Here is a 21,043-nt window from a genome sequence, read left to right as displayed (position 1 = left end):
AATTGTTTTTAAATTCATAACATAAATTATGTAAAAGTTTATTATAATACTTTTTATAAAAACAGTTAAAAATGACTAATTTAAAATGTACATTATCATTTTGAAATAATTTCATAGGGTCTTTATTTAAAAAGATCAATATTATTTGAATAGAATGTTTTTAATGGAAATACTAAGAATTTTCACGAAAAAAAATGAAAAGTAAAATGTTATTTTTTTAACATAAAGTTCCTTATTTAATTCTAAAATGTCTTTTTATTTATGATGTGTAAGGATATAAATAATAATAAAAACAGTTCATTTCCTCGTTATATATAATACTTATTTTTCAAATGATAGGTAGTATGGTCATAAGAAAATGTACAAAAAAATATATCTTAAATCTTACATCCCATATTTTAGGCTACATATTTAATTTAAATGCATTTTTTGAGACTTTATATTAATAAACAATTCCCAAATGCTCATTAAAAATTTTTAACTTTAAAATGTTCAACTATTGTACATTATATTGTTTTGTACAATTTCTTATGGCCCACTGTCTATCACCATTGTTGATGTAAGCTTGCACTAATTATAGTTGGCATATTTATGAATATTTATGGGACATCTCACTCTATGATGCGGTTTCTTTACTTTTTTTTATACTGTACAATAACAGTACAATTTCTGTATTAACATGCCTGGAACATTATTGTGATAAAACTGGTCTATAAAAATCACTTTTGATCACTTATAATTATATTTATGTTTTCTTTTTACATTACTAATAGTATTTTTATAAATATTTTCACTGTTATGTTCTATTTTGTGACAATTGCTTAGTTAGATTTGAAAAATTAAGAATATGTCTCATTAAGTATCACAAAGAGATAATTTTTGTATTTAAAAGATTTCATTGGCTTGCTTTTATTCCAAAAGATGCAAAGAGTAATTTTGAAATACTATTGGCTGTGTAAATGTAAATGTTATTCTTCTCTCTCATTGAATACTTTCTAACCAATCAGATGACAAGATGATGTCATGTGATGATTATCTGACCAATAGGAGTATGATTGATGATATATTGAGCTCTTATTGGCGAAGCAGCATTAAACTGGCTGCAAGAAGAGGAAGTGAAGTCATAAGATAGCTGGAGCCTCCTAAAGAATAGTATATTAGTAAGTTGTTAATAAATCTTTTCTAATGAATAAATAAATTGCATATTGGATATTGATAACAAAACAATTAAAATTTTTTGTACAGAGCTTGATCTTTAAATCATTTTAGTGGCGATTCAGATCGGGGCGCGCCAAAATTTCAGCCAATCACAGCGCTTCATTTTGAAAATGCAGCGCTGTGATTGGCTGAAAGTTTAACGCGCCCCGATCCAAATCACCCCTAAAATGATTTAAAGATCAAGCCCAGGTAAAAAATAGGCTAGGGGGCCGAGCGCTGCGGCTAGGCAGGCCATGAGGCTGAGCGCCGCGGCCAGGTTCATAGTCTTGTCGGGGGCGTTATCAAATTTTTCAAAATTGAAAAAGGGGTGGGAAATAGGTAAAACAAAGGAAAGATTTAATTAAAAGTGTGTAAAAAACAAAATTTCGAATTTCGAACCCTTATTACGTTTTAATTAGTTACAGACTTAGTTAGGGAGGCTAAGCTTCAAAGAACATGAGTTACTTGTTGAAGAAATTAAATTTTTTTACCTGTAATAGGTTCATACTCTGGTTCAGCGGCGGCAGCAGCCTCGGGTTCGGGCTTCTAAAAACGTGTAAATAATAAACATGCAATTTTAATTTTTCTTTACCACCCGGAAAGAATCTAATATTTTCTATCGGTTTCAAACTTTGTATTGGCAATTAGAGGATGCGTTTAATAAATTTAAACCAATCTAATTTAACGTCATTGAAACAGCTAATTTATTTTAGAGGTAACTCCTATGATAATTTGGTACAATGTTCTGCGGGGGGCTCTAATCCTGTGAGAAATTATCCATACTGGATGCTATCCTTGTGGTGCTATATTAGTCTTTACTTAATCTTACCTAACCTACAAAAAACATATCAAAGTTCATTTTTGTTCCTAATGTGATACAGGGGAAACCGCTAAAAATATTTTTTTTACCTTGTGGATGATTGGGGGTGGCTTGTTGAAGACAGGGCAGTCTCTCAGTCTCAGGGTGGGGTGGAAGGGGGCCAACACGTCTGAAAAAAAATATATTATATTAGAAATATGTAATACTAGGAGAAATACATCCAAAAAAGTGCAGTGAATACCTTCTAGAAAAATGGACCATTATTTCAAAAAGTATTTCTATGAAAAACTTAAGTGGATTAGATTTTGTTAAGTCATTTTTTAAGGTTTTAGAATAATACTTTATATTTTCATTTGAAAGATTTTTCTTATTAGATCTTTACTTAAGCTTTTCAGAGTCTGCTTTTATTGAATATTCTGTATTATTCTTACAAGTCATACTCTAGTTATAAAGCAGCTTCACTCAGCTAAGAAATTTTTTTTTATTTTTTTAGGAAAATTCACGAAACCTTTAAAATAATATTCCTTATTCTGATTTTCATACTCTTTAATTTATCTTATTTTATGTGGTTTTACTTAATTAATTATTAAAGCTTTCTTTATATAAACAAGGATGACAACATCCATAATTGGCAAAGCAAAAAAAAAACATGGATGGACGGAAAAAGTGGTTTAAAAAACAGATATTCAATATAAATTGGGCAATGTGCAAAAATTCTGAAATATAAATCTAAACAATTATTGGTTAAATTTGGGATATATAGGGAAGGAATAATCATTGCAGGGACAGAAAAAGTATTTTTACCTCTTAATAAATATATTTTTGCATATAACTAAAAAGATTCATACATAATGTATTAGGTTCTTCTATAAGGGATAGATCATCAGAAGAAATTTTTTTTTCTTCTTTAAAATGAAATTGGTCACTTCAAATTTGGACCAACTATTCAGTACCCAACGTTTTAAAGCCAACGAATGAGAGAACATGAAAATAAAACTTTGGGTACCAACTAATCAGTACCCAAAAAACTTTTTATGCAACGTGTTTATAAAACTTTGGGTACCAGTAATATTTATAGTCCAAGTACCTTCCTTTACTGATATACATAAAGAAGATGAATTAATAATGCATTATCTATTTATTTATAGAGCATTAGGGTTAATAAACTAACAGAAGAAAACAAGAGTAATTTTGTATATAAGAAGTGCAGCAAGAATAAAAACCAAATTTGGCGTTATCCTCTTAGAAATTTTTTTTTTCAATTTTGAAAATTTGAGTAACCTCCCCCCCCCCCCCCCCCCCCCCCCGACAACGACGAACAACTATTTTAGGTTAGGTTAGGTTTTAGGCTATGGAGCCGAGCGCTGCGGCTAGGCAGACAAGGGGGCCGAGCGCTGCGGCCAGAGTTTGTGGTTCACTGTCGGGTAAGGGGGGGGGGGGTTGGTACTCAAATTTCAAAATTGTCTGTTATAATTGGGATGTTAATGCCTGTGAACCAGATACAGAGGACGAACAGACAAACGGACAGTTATGTGAGTGTGTGAAAGTGAGAAATTGTGGAATTTTGTTGAAAATTTGCGCACAATAGAAAGAATTTGATAATCACTAAATAAATTGGTAATTTGACTCCCTCTGTATTATACAAATACAAACATGGTACACAAGATGGTTAGGGTTAGGTTGGGTTAAGTAGTGTTTACACAAATAATAAAAGGATTATGTAGGCTCTGAGAGAGAGGGGGGGAGGGTGTAGAGAGAGATAAATAGAGAAACAAGAAGTTTTTTTTTAAATTAAAAAATAAAATATTTATCCTTTTATGAAAGTGTGTTTGTATAGTGAAGGGTGTCGCTAACTTCTGAACCGATATGGTTCTCCTTTACAGTGAAGTATTTCATAGGTCCAGGGAAGGTTCATAATTATCACAAGGCAAGGTACCTCTAACTTCCCAAAAGAAATTGCCTAATAAATTATCGCCAAAAACGAATACTTTTGGTTAAAACATTTAAAGTAAAAGTAGAGGGTCGACTTTTGCCCCCCTTACCTCAATACCCCGGCCCTGAAGACCTCTATTACATAGATGTACTAAAATTATTATTACACGATATAATATAATAATGAATAATTTATTTATCTAAGTGTACCTTATATATATAATAATAATATGTGTATAATAATACAGGGAGTTACATATTATTTATTAGTGGTGAAGCTACTTTATAACTAGGACTAGCGTCTGCGCCCCTAGCATATAGAGGATCTGTATTCAAAGATACAGAAAGGGGCTAGAAAATAGACCCAAACCAACCAAAGACCTAATATGAAAATAAATAATCCAAAAACCACCACAGGACCTATGCGAAGCTTTCCTTAAAAAAAGAGAACCCAACGGTTCAGTAGTTATTGAGATCTTAAGCCTCAGAAAAAAACAACCTTACTACTTTAAAAAATAGGATATAAATACGTATAAAAGAGTGTTTAATTCTGTCTATATATGTACAATTACAATTTGTTTTAATCTAAAATATTGTCTTTTTGTAATTATAGCGCTACTTATATTATGGAAATAATTGTCCTGTACTCTTATTTTTAAAAGCTTCACTGATATTGTTCGCGATTGATCTTGTTTGTTACACTTTCGACCATTCTATTTTTGTTAATCATTGTTTTTTTCTCTTCATATGACAAACCAAGATAAGGATTTGAAATTCTTACAAAAAAAAGTAAGAAAAATAGGAAATAGTAAAAAGGCAAAAATTATATATGAGGAGGGGTCACTCTTAAGAACAATTTCTGTTAGAAGTTTTAAGCCACTTTGGAGTAAATCTTCACGAGGTTAACGCTTGATAAAAGACTATACCATATGTAAAATGACAAGTTCACCTTTAGAGTAGCTGCGCTACTTGATAAAAAACAGTCTAATCATTGTTAAGATGGTAGAACAAAAGAGATAATTTTATCCAACTCATTCCCTATCTTATTTCTATCACATACTGTATCTTATCATCTTGCTAGTGGCTGCGCCCCTAGATGCTTCTAGGAACATTTAAAAGAGGGAGTTGGGGTTCCGCAACCCCTCATAAAAAAACTTCACAATTCAGGAGGCCTTGAATTTAAGAAGAGCCTAATATAAATCTTCAGAGGTTTGCAATTTGGTTTATCAAAATTGGGGCTATGTTCTTATCCCTTTAGATCCCTTGGTTCAGATACACTGAAAGACAACCAAACATCTTATATAGGGATATTTAATAACGCAGCTACTAAACAACTAAGGAATGTCCGCATGTCTTTCTAAATATCTTTTCTGTTACATGGGCAATATTACTTTTAAAATCAAATTTTTCAATGTGTTAATAGTTATTTCTTTCATCGTATTATAAACGGCTTTCCGCGGATATAGAATGTACAATCATAAGATTAAAACCGTTTTTTTAACCCCGAGGTGCCGAAGGCACGAGCTAAAAAACTGGTTTTAATCTTATGATTGTACATTTTTATATTCGTAGAAAGCTGGATATAATACGATGCAAGACATAGTTTTTTTTCGTATGGATGAGAACCGGTTCCTATCCACCGGATTCGAATGAATACGAGAAAGATGTTTTCTTGTATGTATTTCTTTTTAAATACAGATTATACTTAATAATTTTTGTTGCGATACTGCTGTATAAACTGTCCTTGTCTTTGGTGAAGATTTTAGAAGCAGCTAATAGTTCATAATGAAAAATGATGTCATACAATACACTGACCAATTATAGACCAGTATACATTTATATTGACCAATTGTAGAATGTATACTGTCCTATCACTGTATCTATGGCGTCATTTTTTATTAGGCACTATAAGCTTCTTTATCTTCGACTAACCTCTCCCTTTATCCTTAAATTCTTGTAGCTTTTTTCTTATAATACTGATATTGTTTCTTCTTAATATGGAAATAAAGCATTTATCTATATATACACTATAAGTTATACAGGTTGAGACACAAAAATTATCCAAATTCTAATCTTAATAAAAGAAGTATTAGTTTAGAAAATATAAATTTTCTAATTATATTGTGAATTTAAACAAGGACATCTATACCCATAAGTAGGGCAGCATTTAAAGTAATCAAAAACTTGGATAAAAAATACAGTAAACTGTTATTTAAAGTTAGAAAAATAAAGAAAATTATTATAGAAAAATTTAAGAAACTTAAAAAATAAGAATATCTTGTTAGCTTAATTACTTTTAAGTTACGACATACGGACATACTCTAATTGTAGAGCAGCTGTGCTACTTCTAAAAATGGAACAATTTATGTGAGACACCCTGTTGTTATTTTCCCCCCATTTTCCCCCAATCAATCCAAAATATTGCATACTCTGTCATTGGGGCGTAGGCGCTGCAGTCATAGATAGATAGATAGATAAATAGATAACTAGATGGATGAATAAATAAATAGATAGATAACTATGATATATATGTATAGATAAATAGATTGCAAATTGAATAGATAGATAAATGAATAGATAGCCAATTGAAAAGATAGATGGATAGATAGCCATTAGAGGATAAATAAATAAAAATTAAGTTAGTGGTGTTTCGAAGGGGGTGTATACACCCTCTTGACAAAAATTAAAGGTGTGGATATTCCCTTTTTCATACCACTGACACACCTCTTAATGATTTGATAGCACCACTTATAATTACTGTATTACACTCCTCTATACCTCTCACGAATTTGGTAAATGTGCATGCCACTGATTAAGACTTAACTGATGCCTTGGTAAAAGAGTAGCTAAGCTACTAAAAGCAGATATCTAATTCTAAAGGGATAAGAGTAAGACAATGGCCGATAACTTGATGTACATCCCCAATGTTAATACACAAAATTATTCTTTCTGTAGATTACAATTGGTTATTGAAACGTTAGGACGACCAACTTAATTACTCAACCCTTAAAAATTCATTAAAACTCTCAAAAGTTGTAAAGCCAACTAATAAAAAACGTTATTATAAAGCTTTTGGGACTTGTGTAATAAACAGCCCATTGTCCCCTCCCTCTCTGTATTAACAGTAAGAAAAAAAAGTAAGATAATAATAATAGATAGAAGTATGAAAGGAAAACGGGATTAAATCTTATGTAAAAAAGGTATTTGATTGGTTATAGGGTAAGTTAAAGATGGTAGAAAATGCAATGAGTATCCTTTTTTTTACAAGTTATACGAAGCTAGTAAAAGTGGCTGACTCAGATTATGACGTTAAAAAAATTAACCAATGAGAGGTCAGTATACACTGTATTTGACCTATAGTAAAATTTATAGTGGCCTTTCATTGGTTAATTTTTTTTGACGTCATAATCTGAGTCAGCCACTTTTACTAGCTTCATTTATACGTTTTATTTCTTACTGTAAAAAGAATTGCTGCGGTCTAAAGTTATGTCTGTAGATTAAGGTTTCGATTACTACTGGACAAAATGAAATCTCCATTTCACATACTTCCCTGGATAGTTTATTTTTGTTGTTTTCCCTACCCTTTAAATACAGAGCTCCTAGAAGCCAGGGTCTCAGCCACCGCTAGTATGTCCTAATAAGTGGTTCTGCATTGCTTCTATAATTATCCCTTTATCCGTCAGTCTTACGCATGAGTTAAAGTTAATAATACTAAAAGTCTGATAATAGAGTGGGGTTCTGAAGTCTTTTTTGATATTGGTATCACATTAAAGTAGTCTGTTAGCAAGAGTGGATTTTTTTCTGTGATAGTAATGGTTTTGAATTACGCTTGAAATAGCTAGGATGAGCAATTCTTTAAGAGTCATCTAATAATTGTTTTTTCTTCATTTACTCTTCTTACTCTCTCGCTCTCTCTCTCTTTAGTTTTTGTCTTTCTCTCTCTCTCTCTCTCTCTCTCTCTCTCTCTCTCTCTCTCTCTCTCTTTCTCTCTCTCTCTTTCTTTTTTTTTCTATTCATTTAACACCCCTCATTTGATATATTTTTAAAAATAGATTTTTCTTGTTTTGCCAATAGATAATAGTTATTTCTTTCATCGTATTATAAACGGCTTTCCGCGGATATAGAATGTACAATTATAAGATTAAAACTAGGCACGGGCTAAAAAAACTGGTTTAAATCTTATGATTGTACATTTTTATATTCGTGGAAAGCTGGATATAATACGATGCTAGACATAGTTTTTTCGTATGAATGAGAACCGGTTCCTATCCACCGGATTCGAATGAATACGAGAAAAGGTATTAAAAAATTGGTGGTCTTCCCCAAAGAGACCTTTTAATTTTTTGAATAAATTGAAAATAAAGGCAGTGTAGGTTTCTCCTCAATTCCTAATCCCTGCGGTGGGATTTAAACCCACAGCGCTCCAACTCTGCAGGGCTTACAAAAATGTAACCAATAAAACCTAACTTATATAAAACACTAACCAAAGGAAACAATTTCCTCCTGTTTCAAATAATTAAATAATAAGAAGGTTCCTGTGCTCGCTGTTCACTTTAATGGAAAACACCATTATTTCTCATATTTTTGAGCCTATATTAGACCTGCTAAATTATATTAATTGTCCATTGTCTTATCACTATATCTCTGTATATCTCTGACTATGTAATGTAATGATGTATATTTTTGTCAAAACAAAACTATACAAGCATTCATTATTGATTACTTTTCTTCCCTTTTTCTCTATTTATATATCTATTTTTCTGTATCTAAAAGCGAAGCTTTGCTAGAATTAGGGTTGATCCGTCTATCCGTTAAATCACTTGTACTATTGACTTCAAACTTTGTAATTTGATTCCAGAAGCAGTTAGGTATAACAACTCTAAAAACTCTTATATTTAAAAAAATGGAGGGGGGTTGTTTTAGTGTGTTTGTTTTTTACTTTAGGCAAAGTTACATTGGGTGCAGATTAGCTCCTCATGGTTTGGGCATTGTAGATCTTGGCGGCTCACTGTTGTTTGGCATAAAACTTCTTCCCCTTTTTAAATTTATTCTAAAAATAATATTGGGGGAAGTAGAGAGGGGGGGGGGGTCAGTGCTTTTAGGTACTTTAAGGCAAAGGACCCCTTTTAATGATGCAATATCCCTTTTCCATGGAACGGTACAATATAATTTTTTCCTGGATTTTGCTAATTGGACTTCCAGAGTTCCAGAAATGAGTAACTACAACTTTCTGGGCTCACGCACAGGGATATGACAATGCAAGATTAATTTAGACCCTGTCAACTGGTAATGCATTCAATTACGACTCGTTTGATATAACAGGAAAGAGGACTTTGAAGTCCTGGTCCCCAGTAATGATTGAACATTTTCTTTTATACATTGCATTGGCTTTAATTTTCCACTAATGATTAAATTTACAGAAGGTTTATTTTGAATATCATAATTTGGGTTGTATATAACATATCGTCCATTGTATTACCCCTTAAGATCCCTGTAACGTATGGGACTCGAACCCATCAACTTTCTTTCAATCAAAGCTTTTATTCTGAAAACTTAACCCTTTCTCTACTTTGGTTTCTATTTTTGTTTCTTTGTCTCTTTTTCCTTCTTGGAACAAAATATTTGTTTCAAAATAAATAATCTTCAGTGGGGTAAATTATCTCGTAAACTATAGAGCCTTTGATTATTTGGCTGTGTGTCCATTAATATCTCTTAAACGTTTATGTACTATCCTAAGGGTTGGTTAGTTCTAGCTAGGCTTATTTTATTTTATTGGGAGGGAATGGAATAGTTCAACAACCAAGGAGATATAATTTATCATTATCAGTTTTTTTTAGAGAAATTTATATCCTTTTATAATAAGCAGCAAGTTTTTTTTGTCTGTCAATTATGATCTTGCGACTGTCCAACATTTCAACAAATAATAAATTTTCATTGATTGTGAAATTTAAGACGCCATAAATGCTATGAGCGTCTAGTAAGTTTTAACACCAACCTGAAATGGAAGTAAGATGGATATCAACCAAGTGGTCCACATGTTCGCGGCCCATGCACTCGCTGAACTCCTTGACGGCCGCTTTGCAGCCGGTGGCGAGCTCCTTGAGGCCGCTGCAGATGAGCAGCTGAATGTCGTCCGTTTCCTCGTAGTCGAGCTGCACCAGGTAGGCTTTCTTGTCCTCCATGCAGTCCTATAACAATGGATGTAGAATACGCGGATATATTGTCAGGGGAGAATTTATCGTCATTTTAGGTTGATAATATGGACCTCATTTTTGGGTCAGTTTGTTCATCTAGTAGGAGGGAAGTGGATGGTGTAAAGAGGGTGGATTGGGGATTATCATTATTTTAGCCAGCTGGGAGTATCACTTTCTTGGAGTCCATGAAAATCTGGTGCAACATCCAAGTAATTATACATCGATCCCTATAGCCATTTGGTAATAGAGTACCACAGTAATAAAATGTTGAAATTAAAAGTACTAGGGATTAATTCTCCCCCCCCCCCCCTCCCATAAAAACAGCAGGGATTTAAAACCAGGATTCTGGTGCACAATTAGGAGTTGTACTTTCTTTTGACCCACTTCCCTTTGGTTACTTCCTTAATTCAGTCTTACTCGGAGTTTACCCCTACATTATCTTATCACCTAAGATATTACCTTAAATCTCAGTTTTGCTTTGTTTAGCTGTTCTTCATCGCAATCTTGGGTCTGCGCCATTGATGCAGCATATACGCGGCCACTGCGCAACAAAACAGCTGATACAAGGAGCATGTACATGGCGCTTGACCGCGTGGAACTTGTTGTGACGGCCATTTTGAATTTGGAATATTTTTTGTTTATAATTGTTCGTTAGTTATTTTATTCACTGCTTTGTTTATAGTGAAAATAACTGTTATTTTTCACTTTTATAACTATTTGCAAAAATCACTTATTTATGCCTCTTATGGGAATACCTGAAAAAAAGAAAATTTTAGTCTAATGTACATTTTTAGAACAAATTATCTTATTTTTAATTTTATAGTGACCAACGGACGGACGGGCAAATGTACAGCTTAGTTATAGAATAGCTAAAAATTAAATAATTATTTTTTTTTCATCTCTACCATTACACAAGATGCAAATATACATAAAAAAGGAAGAAATAATTTGAAAGTCTCACAAGTAACAAGAAAGTCATAAATACAAACATATTCTGAGTGAGTTTTCTATGATTTTTAGATTTTTGGCATTTAAAGAAATAAACATAAAAATAGTAGTTTTTGTGGTTAGCTTGTGATTATTGTTTAAGAATTTAGATGCGTAGCATCTCTGTAAGTTTCTTTAAACTATTCTTCACTCATATCCAACATAATCAAAATTTCAAATAGTCGTATCCTTTGTAAATATCTAAAAAGCACTTTGCAATCTAAAAATTATATCTATCACCTTCTTCACTGTAAAATAGCCTAAAACCAGTATAAAATAAAGTAAGAAGAATAGATCTACTAATCTAGCAGTTATAGAGGTCCTGAGTAAGAGTTAGAAGAAAGAGAGAGAGAGAGAGAGAGAGAGTATATTATTCTCTACATTATGTATTGAGAACTCTCTGGTAACAATTTTGATACCTTCACTTGCAAGATGAAACTAGTCTCCTATTTTTAAAAATAGTTGAGACCTCTGATCAAAATTGAATCAACGCTCTGAAACAAAAATGATTTCCTTCAACCACTATCCTGAAGAAGAATCTGCCCCTGCCCCCCCCCCCCCCCTGACCAACTTTACGCAGCACCTGACAAGACTGGTCCTCTCATGGCTTACAAGGTCAAAAACAAGAATTTCAAGAAAGAAACATTTCTTACCCTGCCTCGATGGAACTTCTGGTGCTGCTGTATATGGATATTTTTTTAAATATTATGTTCAAAAAATCTTCTAAAATATTTGTAAAAATCCTTTAAATTTTAATTTGTTTTAAACTTTAGTTTTACATTGACATCTGAAGAGTGCAAACATGCACGAAACAATTTGTAATGTCTGAATAAATATGTAAAATTCATATTTTGTTTGTGAGTTAACCTCTTATATATATAATATATATATATATATATAGAGATAGAGAGAGAGAGAGAGAGAGAGAGAGAGAGAGAGAGAGAGAGAGAGAGAGAGAGAGAGAGAGAGAGAGAGAGAGAGAGAGAGAGAGAGAGGGAAACAGAAAGAGAAAAAGAGAAAGAGAGAGAGAGAAAGAGAGAGAGAGAGAGAGAGAGAGAGAAAGAGAGAGAGAGAGAGAGAGAGAGAGAGAGAGAGAGAGAGAGAGAGAGAGAGAGAGAGAGAGAGGGAGGGAGAGAGAGATAAAGAAAGAAAGACAGGGAAAGAAAGAGAGAGAAAGAGAAAGAGAGAGAAAGAGAAGAGAGAGAGAGAGAGAGAGAGAGAGAGAAAGAGAGAGAGAGAGAGAGAGAGAGAGAGAGAGAGAGAGAAAACAAACAAGGGGAAAATGAATTATCCTCCCCCCCTTTGATAAGGCTTCCTAATATTTATAAGCTTCCAAAGGCAGAATGTCATAGTTACCCATTTGAAGTTATGTTAATATTTATCTTTCATTGCAATATCACTATTCCCCTTTTAATCACTGAACTGTGTTTTCAAAAATATATAAAAAGATGAATTTTAAATCTTTCATTTTTTCAAGGCCGGTTTCAAATTTGATATGTTTATTTATTTATTTGTAGAAAGGGATAAATTTTCTTAAAAACTATCAGAGAACAAATTACCACAATTTTATTATTGTTCTTCGAAATAAAATAATCTTTCGTCTATTAAAAAGGTGAAGACCAAATTTTTTTCTCATTCGTGGGCTTATTCATTAAGATACATTTACTAAATCTGATTGGCTATATTAACTTTCAACTTATAATTCTAATCAACTTATTATTACTTAAGATCCCTGAAATAGCTTCTGAAATAAAGAGTGGGGGTTACCTTTCAAAATTCAATATTCTTTTTAGGGATGAATTTTCTAAAATGTTTAAGTTAACCTCCCCAAAAACAGATTTTAACATTTCTTGGACCTATAAAAAGCATCAATGTTAAGAAGAACCTAGATAGATAGACATCCTACTACTTTAGTAATAGAAAATCATCCTTGTCTCAATTTATGCTTTAAGAGAAAATGAGAGAGAGAGAGAGAGAAAGAGAGAGAGAGAGAGAGAGAGAGAGAGAGAGAAGAGAGAGAGATAGAGAGAGAGAGGGGGAGAGAGAGAAAGAGAGAGATAGATAGATAGATAGATAGAGAGAGAGAGAGGAAGAAAGAGAAAAAGAAAGAGAAGTTAGAAAGAAAAAAATAAAGAAAGGTTATAGAAGATCAAATATTTGATTGATTTGCTTATTTTCCTAAAAAGGAAAAAAAGAGGGAAATTGGAGAAAAGTATAAATAAACTATAAATAAAAAAGGATTAGAATAAGGGATATAAAATGACAAGCTAATGGACGATAAATTGCACATCTCATTTACTATAAACAAAATTACCCCTCTACAGATCAAAATTATTGATTGAAAAGTTTAGACAGCGAAGGAGATATTGTGCTTTTTAAAGTTACATTTAATATAACCAACAAAGACTTTAAAAGATTCAATAATGAGAAGTAAAGTTACTCATAATATAAAATATTCAGTTTTTTTTTGTTTGTCCTTTAAGATCTTAATAATCAGAGAATCCATTGAGTTCTATATTTTTATGCCAGCATCACACAAGTCTCGGGGAGGGAGGGAGGATTGGTCAGTTTATTACACAAGTCTTCAAAGTTTTATAATAACGTTTCTTATTCGTTGGCTTAACAACATTGGTGACTTTTATTGAATTTTGATTGGTTGGTTCATTCGGTTGAGTAAGAGGTAATTTTGTGTATCATGATTTGGGATGTACATCAACTTATCGGCCATTATCCTATCCCTTGAGATTCCTGAATTGTAGGCTATTTAAGGTTGTTTAACCGGCCCCCCAAACCCTAGTTGCTATGGGCGCAGACACTGATTAAAATAAAACTAAAACAGTTGAGCTTAAATGCAATGCTGTGTAAATAAAGCAAGCACGGTGTGGCTTACAAATAGCTACAAAAATTTAATTCAAATATTAAACATTTTAAATTAATTTCATTAACATTTTCCCCTATAAATTCCAAGTTTTTAGACACATTTAAGATGTATTTTTTATATACTACTAATGACGCTTTTACATTTAATATTATTAATTTTGTTATACACTTTTTATATGCATGTCCCATTTTTTTTTTTGTAAAAATATCCCCCTTCCTTTACAATAAATAATTCAGTTGTACATAAACTCTCAAACAATTAGGTACACCATATTTCAAAGTAAAAAGATTTGGATTTTATTTTGTTTTAAAAATTCTTTTTTTCAAAGTACTTAATATTTTTAACTTGTTTTTTGTTAAACTTATATTAATTTTAACTAGTATGAAGCTTGTTGTTTTCTTAAGAATTTTTGCAAATATGGTTATTATTTTATAGAATTGAGAAGGCTTGAATAAAGCGAAATATATTTTCTACAAAGAAGTTTGTTCTTTCATGTGTAGTTAGCTCTAGCCGCGCGTTTTTTGAGTATCTCCACTTTGATTTCCTGCTTAGTTTAATAGGATTACAAACAAATACAACCTTTTTAATTCGATGTCAGATACCTAGGAGTCAGAGAATGTATGCGAATTTGAAAAGTACATTTCCAAACAACTTCGAATGTACTGCTTTAGAAGTTGAATAAATATTTCTTTTAAAGCATAAAAATTAGGGTTGGGCCGGATATCCGGTGTGGCCGGATATCCGGTCATTTTCAATATCCGGCCGGATACCGGATATTGAAATTATCCGGCCGGATATCCGGCTATAACTTTTTTTATATTTTACACCAAAAATCTCTGCTTTTTAAAATTTTAAATGGCTATAATTTTCTTATTATTGAAGCTAGAAGAACATTTTTGAATATGTTTATCTTTATGTAAATTTTATATATGAAATCTCAAAAGTTTATTAATAAATTTTTTTTGCTACTTTAATATCTGGTATTTTAGCCGGTTATCCGGCCGGATATCAGGTAATTTGGCCGGATAACCAGATATTTGCCGGATATCCGGCATTTGAAATCAGCCGGATATCCGGTATCCGGTATCCGGCCAAAAAAGTATCCGGCCCAACCCTAATAAAAATCTTCTTTTTCCAGTATGGTTTTGAAACCGATTAATATCCACTGGATAAAAACCATTTCTTAGTCATACTGAAATCAGGATATTACAGATAATTTTCCAAAACATTTTAAAATAAAACTCATAAACTTATACAGTTTTGTTAGCCCGGACCGTTGGCCCCTCGGGTCTAACAAAACTGGTATTAATCTTCTAGTCTTTCATTTTTATATCCGTGGAATACTGTCTATGTGATATCTAAAAGAGTAATATGTACAGAATCTGAACCTGAATTATCCTGCCATCTTTAATTCCTTCACATTTATAGTTACAGAATTAACAACTATAGACCACTCAACTAACTATTGGTATGGGATGTAAGGTCGAAAATCGTCCAAAAAAAACGTTTATTACTTACCACTGAATAAAAATGTAATTGGAGGGAGGAGGTTAAAACTCCATTCCCAATTATAAAAAATGGAGAGGGTTAGGGAGGAGAAAGTATTGCGAAGCCTCAAAAATTATTCTATTCCCCCCCCCCCCACACCAAATTTTATAAAAAGTAAATGATGAAAAAACTCAATTAACTCTATTCCTATGCTTTTTGTTTTGTCATTTGGGGCGAGCAAGCAAGGAAAACACGGAAAAAGTGGAATACAGAATAAATAAGGGGGGAGAGGGGGAGTTGAAGAAATTTGAGAAAAATAGGAAAAGTTTTTAATCTTGTTATTCTAACATGAAAATCTCTGAAAATCATACAATTTTAAAGTATAAGTAGAAATTAAATATTTCGTTATTTATCTAATTTTTTTGTCAAATATTAAGAACTTAAAAATGGTACGTTATGCTATGTCAGTTGGGGAATGCCTGGGTCCATAAACAGTTACAACTTGGTTAACACTATTAGATAAAGGTTATACAATCAAAGGGTTTGTTGTCTTTATTGTTATACATAGCAAATAATAAATATTTCCTCTGTTTTTAGCCAAACTTTCTGCTAATTAAACGCCATAGAATACATTTTAATGTACAGACGGACAATTTGAAATAAGATGTAGCTTCGCTACTAAAAAGATTAAGTTATGAATCAAATATTAAGTTCGTATAAATAGCGAAGCTACTCTGATACTCTACTCTATCACTCTGTCTCTCTGTCTCTCTCTTTCTTTCTTTCTCTCTCTCTCTGTCTCTCTCTCTCTCTCTCTCTCTCTCTCTCTCTCTCTCTCTCTCTCTCTCTCTCTCTCTCTCTCTCTCTCTCTCTCTCCACATCTGTCTGTCTCTCTCTCCACATCTGTCTGTCTCTATTTCTCTGTCCCTCTCTTTCTCTGCCTTTTTCTCTCTCTTTCTCTGTCTCTGTCCCTCTCTCTTCTCTCTGTCTCTCTCTCTATCTATCTCTCTCTCTCTCTCTTTCTCTCTCTTTCTCTCTCTTTCTTTCTCTCTTACCATCACTCTGTATGTCTGTCTCTCTCTTTTTCTCTTTCTCTATCTTAATATGCCATAATGTTAATCTTATCATGTCAAAAAGCTTCCTTACTCTTGCTGCACGTAAACTTCTTTGTTAATTTTAAAATGTAAGCCACTATCTGACTTCAAAAATGCTTTCATATTCATAATAATTTAAACAATGGCTGTTTTAATGTTTATTTCTTTTACGGGTTTAAAATGAGTGTTAAAGCAAAACAGTATAAGAAATAAAAATTCATGTCTCATTTGTTTTTTGAAGATTTTTAGGACATTGATTTCTGGGACGATTAGGCACTATGTTATAAGCGCAGCGTCTGTATAGACAAGTCTCAAAATGCAAGTATAACTATACAAAGCATACTGTATTCAAGTAATTTTGAGATTTATACAAATTTTCGTTTTAAGATGATGCCATGATTGTGTTGTTTGAAATTAGCTGTATTTAGAAAACACCATTCCGTGTGTATTTTTAGGATTATGAAAGGTTTTAAATTTCATCTGCCCCTAATTTTCAGAGGAAGCGACGTGTATCCTAAAAATCAAGTTATAAAACAGTCAGAACACAAAAAGATGAATAAAACATTTACATAATATCTTTTACTTTATAGCGGTAAGTTTTTTAGGATTTTCTGTAAGATCTCACTAATCACTATGGGTTTTAACTATTTTGGGGAAAGATACCGCCACCCTCCCAAGATAAAGAAACTATCTCAAAAAAAGGTTTGACAAACCTCCCACCCCCCATTTTTTCAATTGCCCCTAGAGGCATCTAGGGGCGTAACTTAATTAGCTTTCATGGTAATAATTATTGTCCTAAAAAAAGGTAAAATTTTTTTATTAGAATTATTTGATTTCTATTATAAATGATACTTCTCCCTATGTTTGAAATATCTATATTTTTCTCCCTTCTTTTTCTCCCATCTAATACTTTTATATCTCTATATTAGATACAAGTTACTTCGCCCACAGCTTTTAGGGATTTGCAAAAAGAACAGAGAGGAGGAGAGGGGGGGAGGGGGTTACCCAGCAAACCACAATGATTTATTTGCCCCTATATATAGCCTAAAACATTCCCCGGAATAATACAAAACTTCCCTGTAGACCGATCGTTCTAGCAGTTTATGAGATCTTGGCAGACATACACACATAAAAATCCGTATTTCATATAATTTTCTCTATCTCTCTAGCTACGTACCTATCTATTTTTTATTTTCTCTTTTTTCTCTCTCTGTCTTTCTCTCTCTGTCTTAAACAACTTTTCTTTAGAGCTTGAATAAATTTTGTTCTTAATCTGTTGAATTTCAGGGAGGGAGGGGGCAATTGCATTAAAACAAGGATGACAACATCCATAAAAGCGAAGCTTTGAAACAGTATGACAGACGAACATTAACTCTTGTAGAGTGCCAGAACTGTATATACAAATATGAATATATAAGTTTTGACAAAATTGTGAATAAATTTGTTGCAAAACTTCTTAAATACAGAATTCTGTTTAAGAACATACTGACATTTTTAAGACTTGATTATAGAGATGCTTCGCTCAAAATATTGTACCTTGTTGTAATAGGAATCAGTGTTCCAAAAATCAGATCAATCGGATGATTTAATTACATAAAAAAGTGTTGTTAAAAAAGTAAAAAAATCAACATGTTTAAAATGGACATTCTGGTAGCGATTATAGAATTGCTACGCTTTCTAAATCGTACCTAACTACTCCAGGAATCATCATGCAATCCATAGGACAATTCTAAAATGCCTAAATTAACGAAAAAAGCTATCCGTTACGGACTGACGGATGAACTGACCGACCCTAATTATAGAAAAGTCTCGCTTTTAAAAATCTACGTATAATAACTCGTGATAGTAGTATATATGCCATGCATAGTTAGGACTTCCAGACAAAGGTCATGGAAAAACTATCTTATCTTCCATTGTCCTATCCCTCTATCCCTGACTGAATGCACTTTTCTAATGCAATTCTAAACCAATTCTTCTAATATTAAACAAGGATGGCAACATCCATAAACGAGAAGCTCAACAAATCAGTCAGTAGAACAAATGGTCATTGACAAATAAAGACTGAATTTCATATAAAAGAATATCAATCAGTCGTAAAATTGCTTTAAATGCAACCTAAGCAATTTAATTACAGAGGTTACGCTCATAAATTATTCCTATTCGTCACAGGATTCATTACTTTAATCATAAAGTCAATAGGACAATTAATTCATATACAATTTTAGATTAGAAAATTTAACACATTATGTTAACAATGGTTGCGTAAAATTTTTACTGCGTATGGTTTGAAGTAGAAGGTACAGTTCTAACAAGGACCAATTTTGTGCATAAGTAGCACAGCTATAACAGTCAAATATGATTTTGGATATATCATGGCTAATCATATCAAAAAGTAATTTTTCTTCCAATTTCATTCAATGAGCTACTATTTGTTTTTTTTAGAACAGTTATCCGTCTTAATGGCTAAATTAATATCTACACTATCCAGTTTCTATCGAGGGCCGGCAGACGCGCAACTGACAACTGTAAGCCATATAAAAAACACCATTTTATCTATAAAAATCAGCTGAATGGCTAAGTACCGATTCATAATATTGCAATCTACCCAATATATTTTTAAGCATCAAAACGAATTTGATTTGTTGGTTTATGCGCGGCTTACATGCGGCTGCCGAACACTGGTTACTATCCAAACCTTTTTATGTATCGCTCTTCCGCCGGTAAAGTTTTTTAATTCAGTTAAAAGGTTAACATTCGGGACAAGGAGAAATTTATTCAAAAAAAAATTATGATTTTCAAATTTTCTATTTTATATATGTAGCTGTGCTTCTTAGAGAAGCTTTGTATGTTTCATATGACCATTCACTAAATCTTTAGTAACATTAGGTCCAGCAGTTAACGAGATCGTACGGGACACACACACACACTATATAGAATAGGATGACAAAAGACCTATTTGGACAAAAATAACAGTCTTAAAGTTTTTGAGAATATTTGTTCCTATTTCAGATTAAACTATAGACATAGACTTTAACAGACAATACATCTAACTTTTGAGAAGCGTTACTTCTCTATAATTTCAACATTCCGTCCGTCAAGCCCTTTTATTCATTATGCTAGGAAGCTTAGAAAAGGTAAAGCTAACCTTGAAAAAACGTATAAACGAACTTTAAATGTTTTTATTAAGACTGCAATAAACTAACGTACACACCCAAATTATATAATAGCTATGCTGTAAAATATGAAAAATCTCTTACCTTTTCAGATTCACTGGAATGTAGTTTGTTTTTTAGTCGACAGGTGTCTCTCTATTCGCTTGTTCATTAACTGTGTTCTATATTTATAATAATTCTCTATCAATTCACAACATTTTCATTAATATTTATTCTGAAAATAAAATAGACTTATTAGAAAAATTTTTATCAAAGAATTTCAGTAAAAAATGTATAGATAGGCAGTCAAAATCGATGTAGAATATACGTGGATAATAATAAGACAGGCGAAAAATTGCCGTCAACTTAGGTTGCCATTTCCCCTGTCATTTATTGGCCGGTTTGATTATGCAGTAGGAAGGGGGGGGGGGTTGAAAAAGAGGGAGAAATGGAGTAGATCGTCATTTTAGCCTGCTACAAGTTTCACTTTATTGGAGAACATGAAAATCTGGTGAAAGATCAAAATTAATAATAAATACATTGCAGTCAAAAAAGATACAATGAGAATAAAAATGGTATAAAATAGATAGAAAAACAATGTAAAATAGATAAGAAGAGAGAAATCAAAGATAGAAGCAGAATAAAAGATAATAAAATAGACAGAGATAGATAGATAATGAAAGATAAAATTAGATTGTTGAAAGATAGAAAATAAATAGAAATAAAATAGAAAGAAATAGATAGATACTAGATAGAAAGAGAATGAAAGATAAAACAAGATAAGAATGTTGAAAGAGACATTTCAACATTTGTAATTAAATTAAAGATTGAATCACTCAATCTGAAATTGGACCACCTGAAGCTCCTTAACCCCCCTCCCCATCTATAATTCGAAATGCCCGCCAGTCTGAAACATTCGGGGAAAACTTTGATTTTCTCAGGTTCTTTAAAAACAATGTGGAGCTGATTTTTCACTTCAAGATTTCCTAAAGCTATTAGAAGACATAGGAACACTGAAAATGTACTCTTTATCTCACTGTGCTTTTTTGTTCATTCATGGTATTCTTGTGCTTTGCTATTTTTGGATGTTGTCATATTTGTTTTCGAGCAATTAAGATAATAAAAAATTGGGATTCAAATGATTCAAGTGACAAAAAAAGGCTTAAAATCACCTGTATTAGGGAATTCGAATGTATTATTTCACCTGTTAATTATCTTTAGGAATGTTTAAAAAATCATCGTCCAATGTCATATCCCTGAGGTGAATTCTTAAAAACACTTTTGCCCCACTAAAATTA

The 21,043-nt window shown here is 32.2% G+C and overlaps 1 protein-coding gene across 1 annotated transcript; it reads right to left on the bottom strand.

Moving 5' to 3' along the window:
* Positions 1–212: 212 nt before the first annotated feature.
* Positions 213–19,982, bottom strand: LOC145305674 (uncharacterized). The gene is made up of 6 exons (XM_080147386.1): positions 19,851–19,982; positions 10,603–10,898; positions 9,945–10,137; positions 2,107–2,186; positions 1,689–1,743; positions 213–1,142 (listed from the first exon to the last, which is right to left on the bottom strand). Exons 2-6 carry the CDS (start codon positions 10,756–10,758, stop codon positions 1,075–1,077), a joined length of 552 nt encoding a protein of 183 aa, XP_080003512.1. The 5' UTR covers positions 10,759–10,898; positions 19,851–19,982; the 3' UTR covers positions 213–1,074.
* Positions 19,983–21,043: the final 1,061 nt, after the last annotated feature.

This window comes from Acartia tonsa, chromosome 14, assembly GCF_053477335.1.
Source record: "Acartia tonsa isolate MP-2025a chromosome 14, ASM5347733v1, whole genome shotgun sequence".
Classification (NCBI taxonomy): Eukaryota; Metazoa; Arthropoda; class Copepoda; order Calanoida; family Acartiidae; genus Acartia; species Acartia tonsa.
Note: the sequence above shows the minus strand (reverse complement) of the source record. Positions and strands in the feature narration are given on the sequence as shown.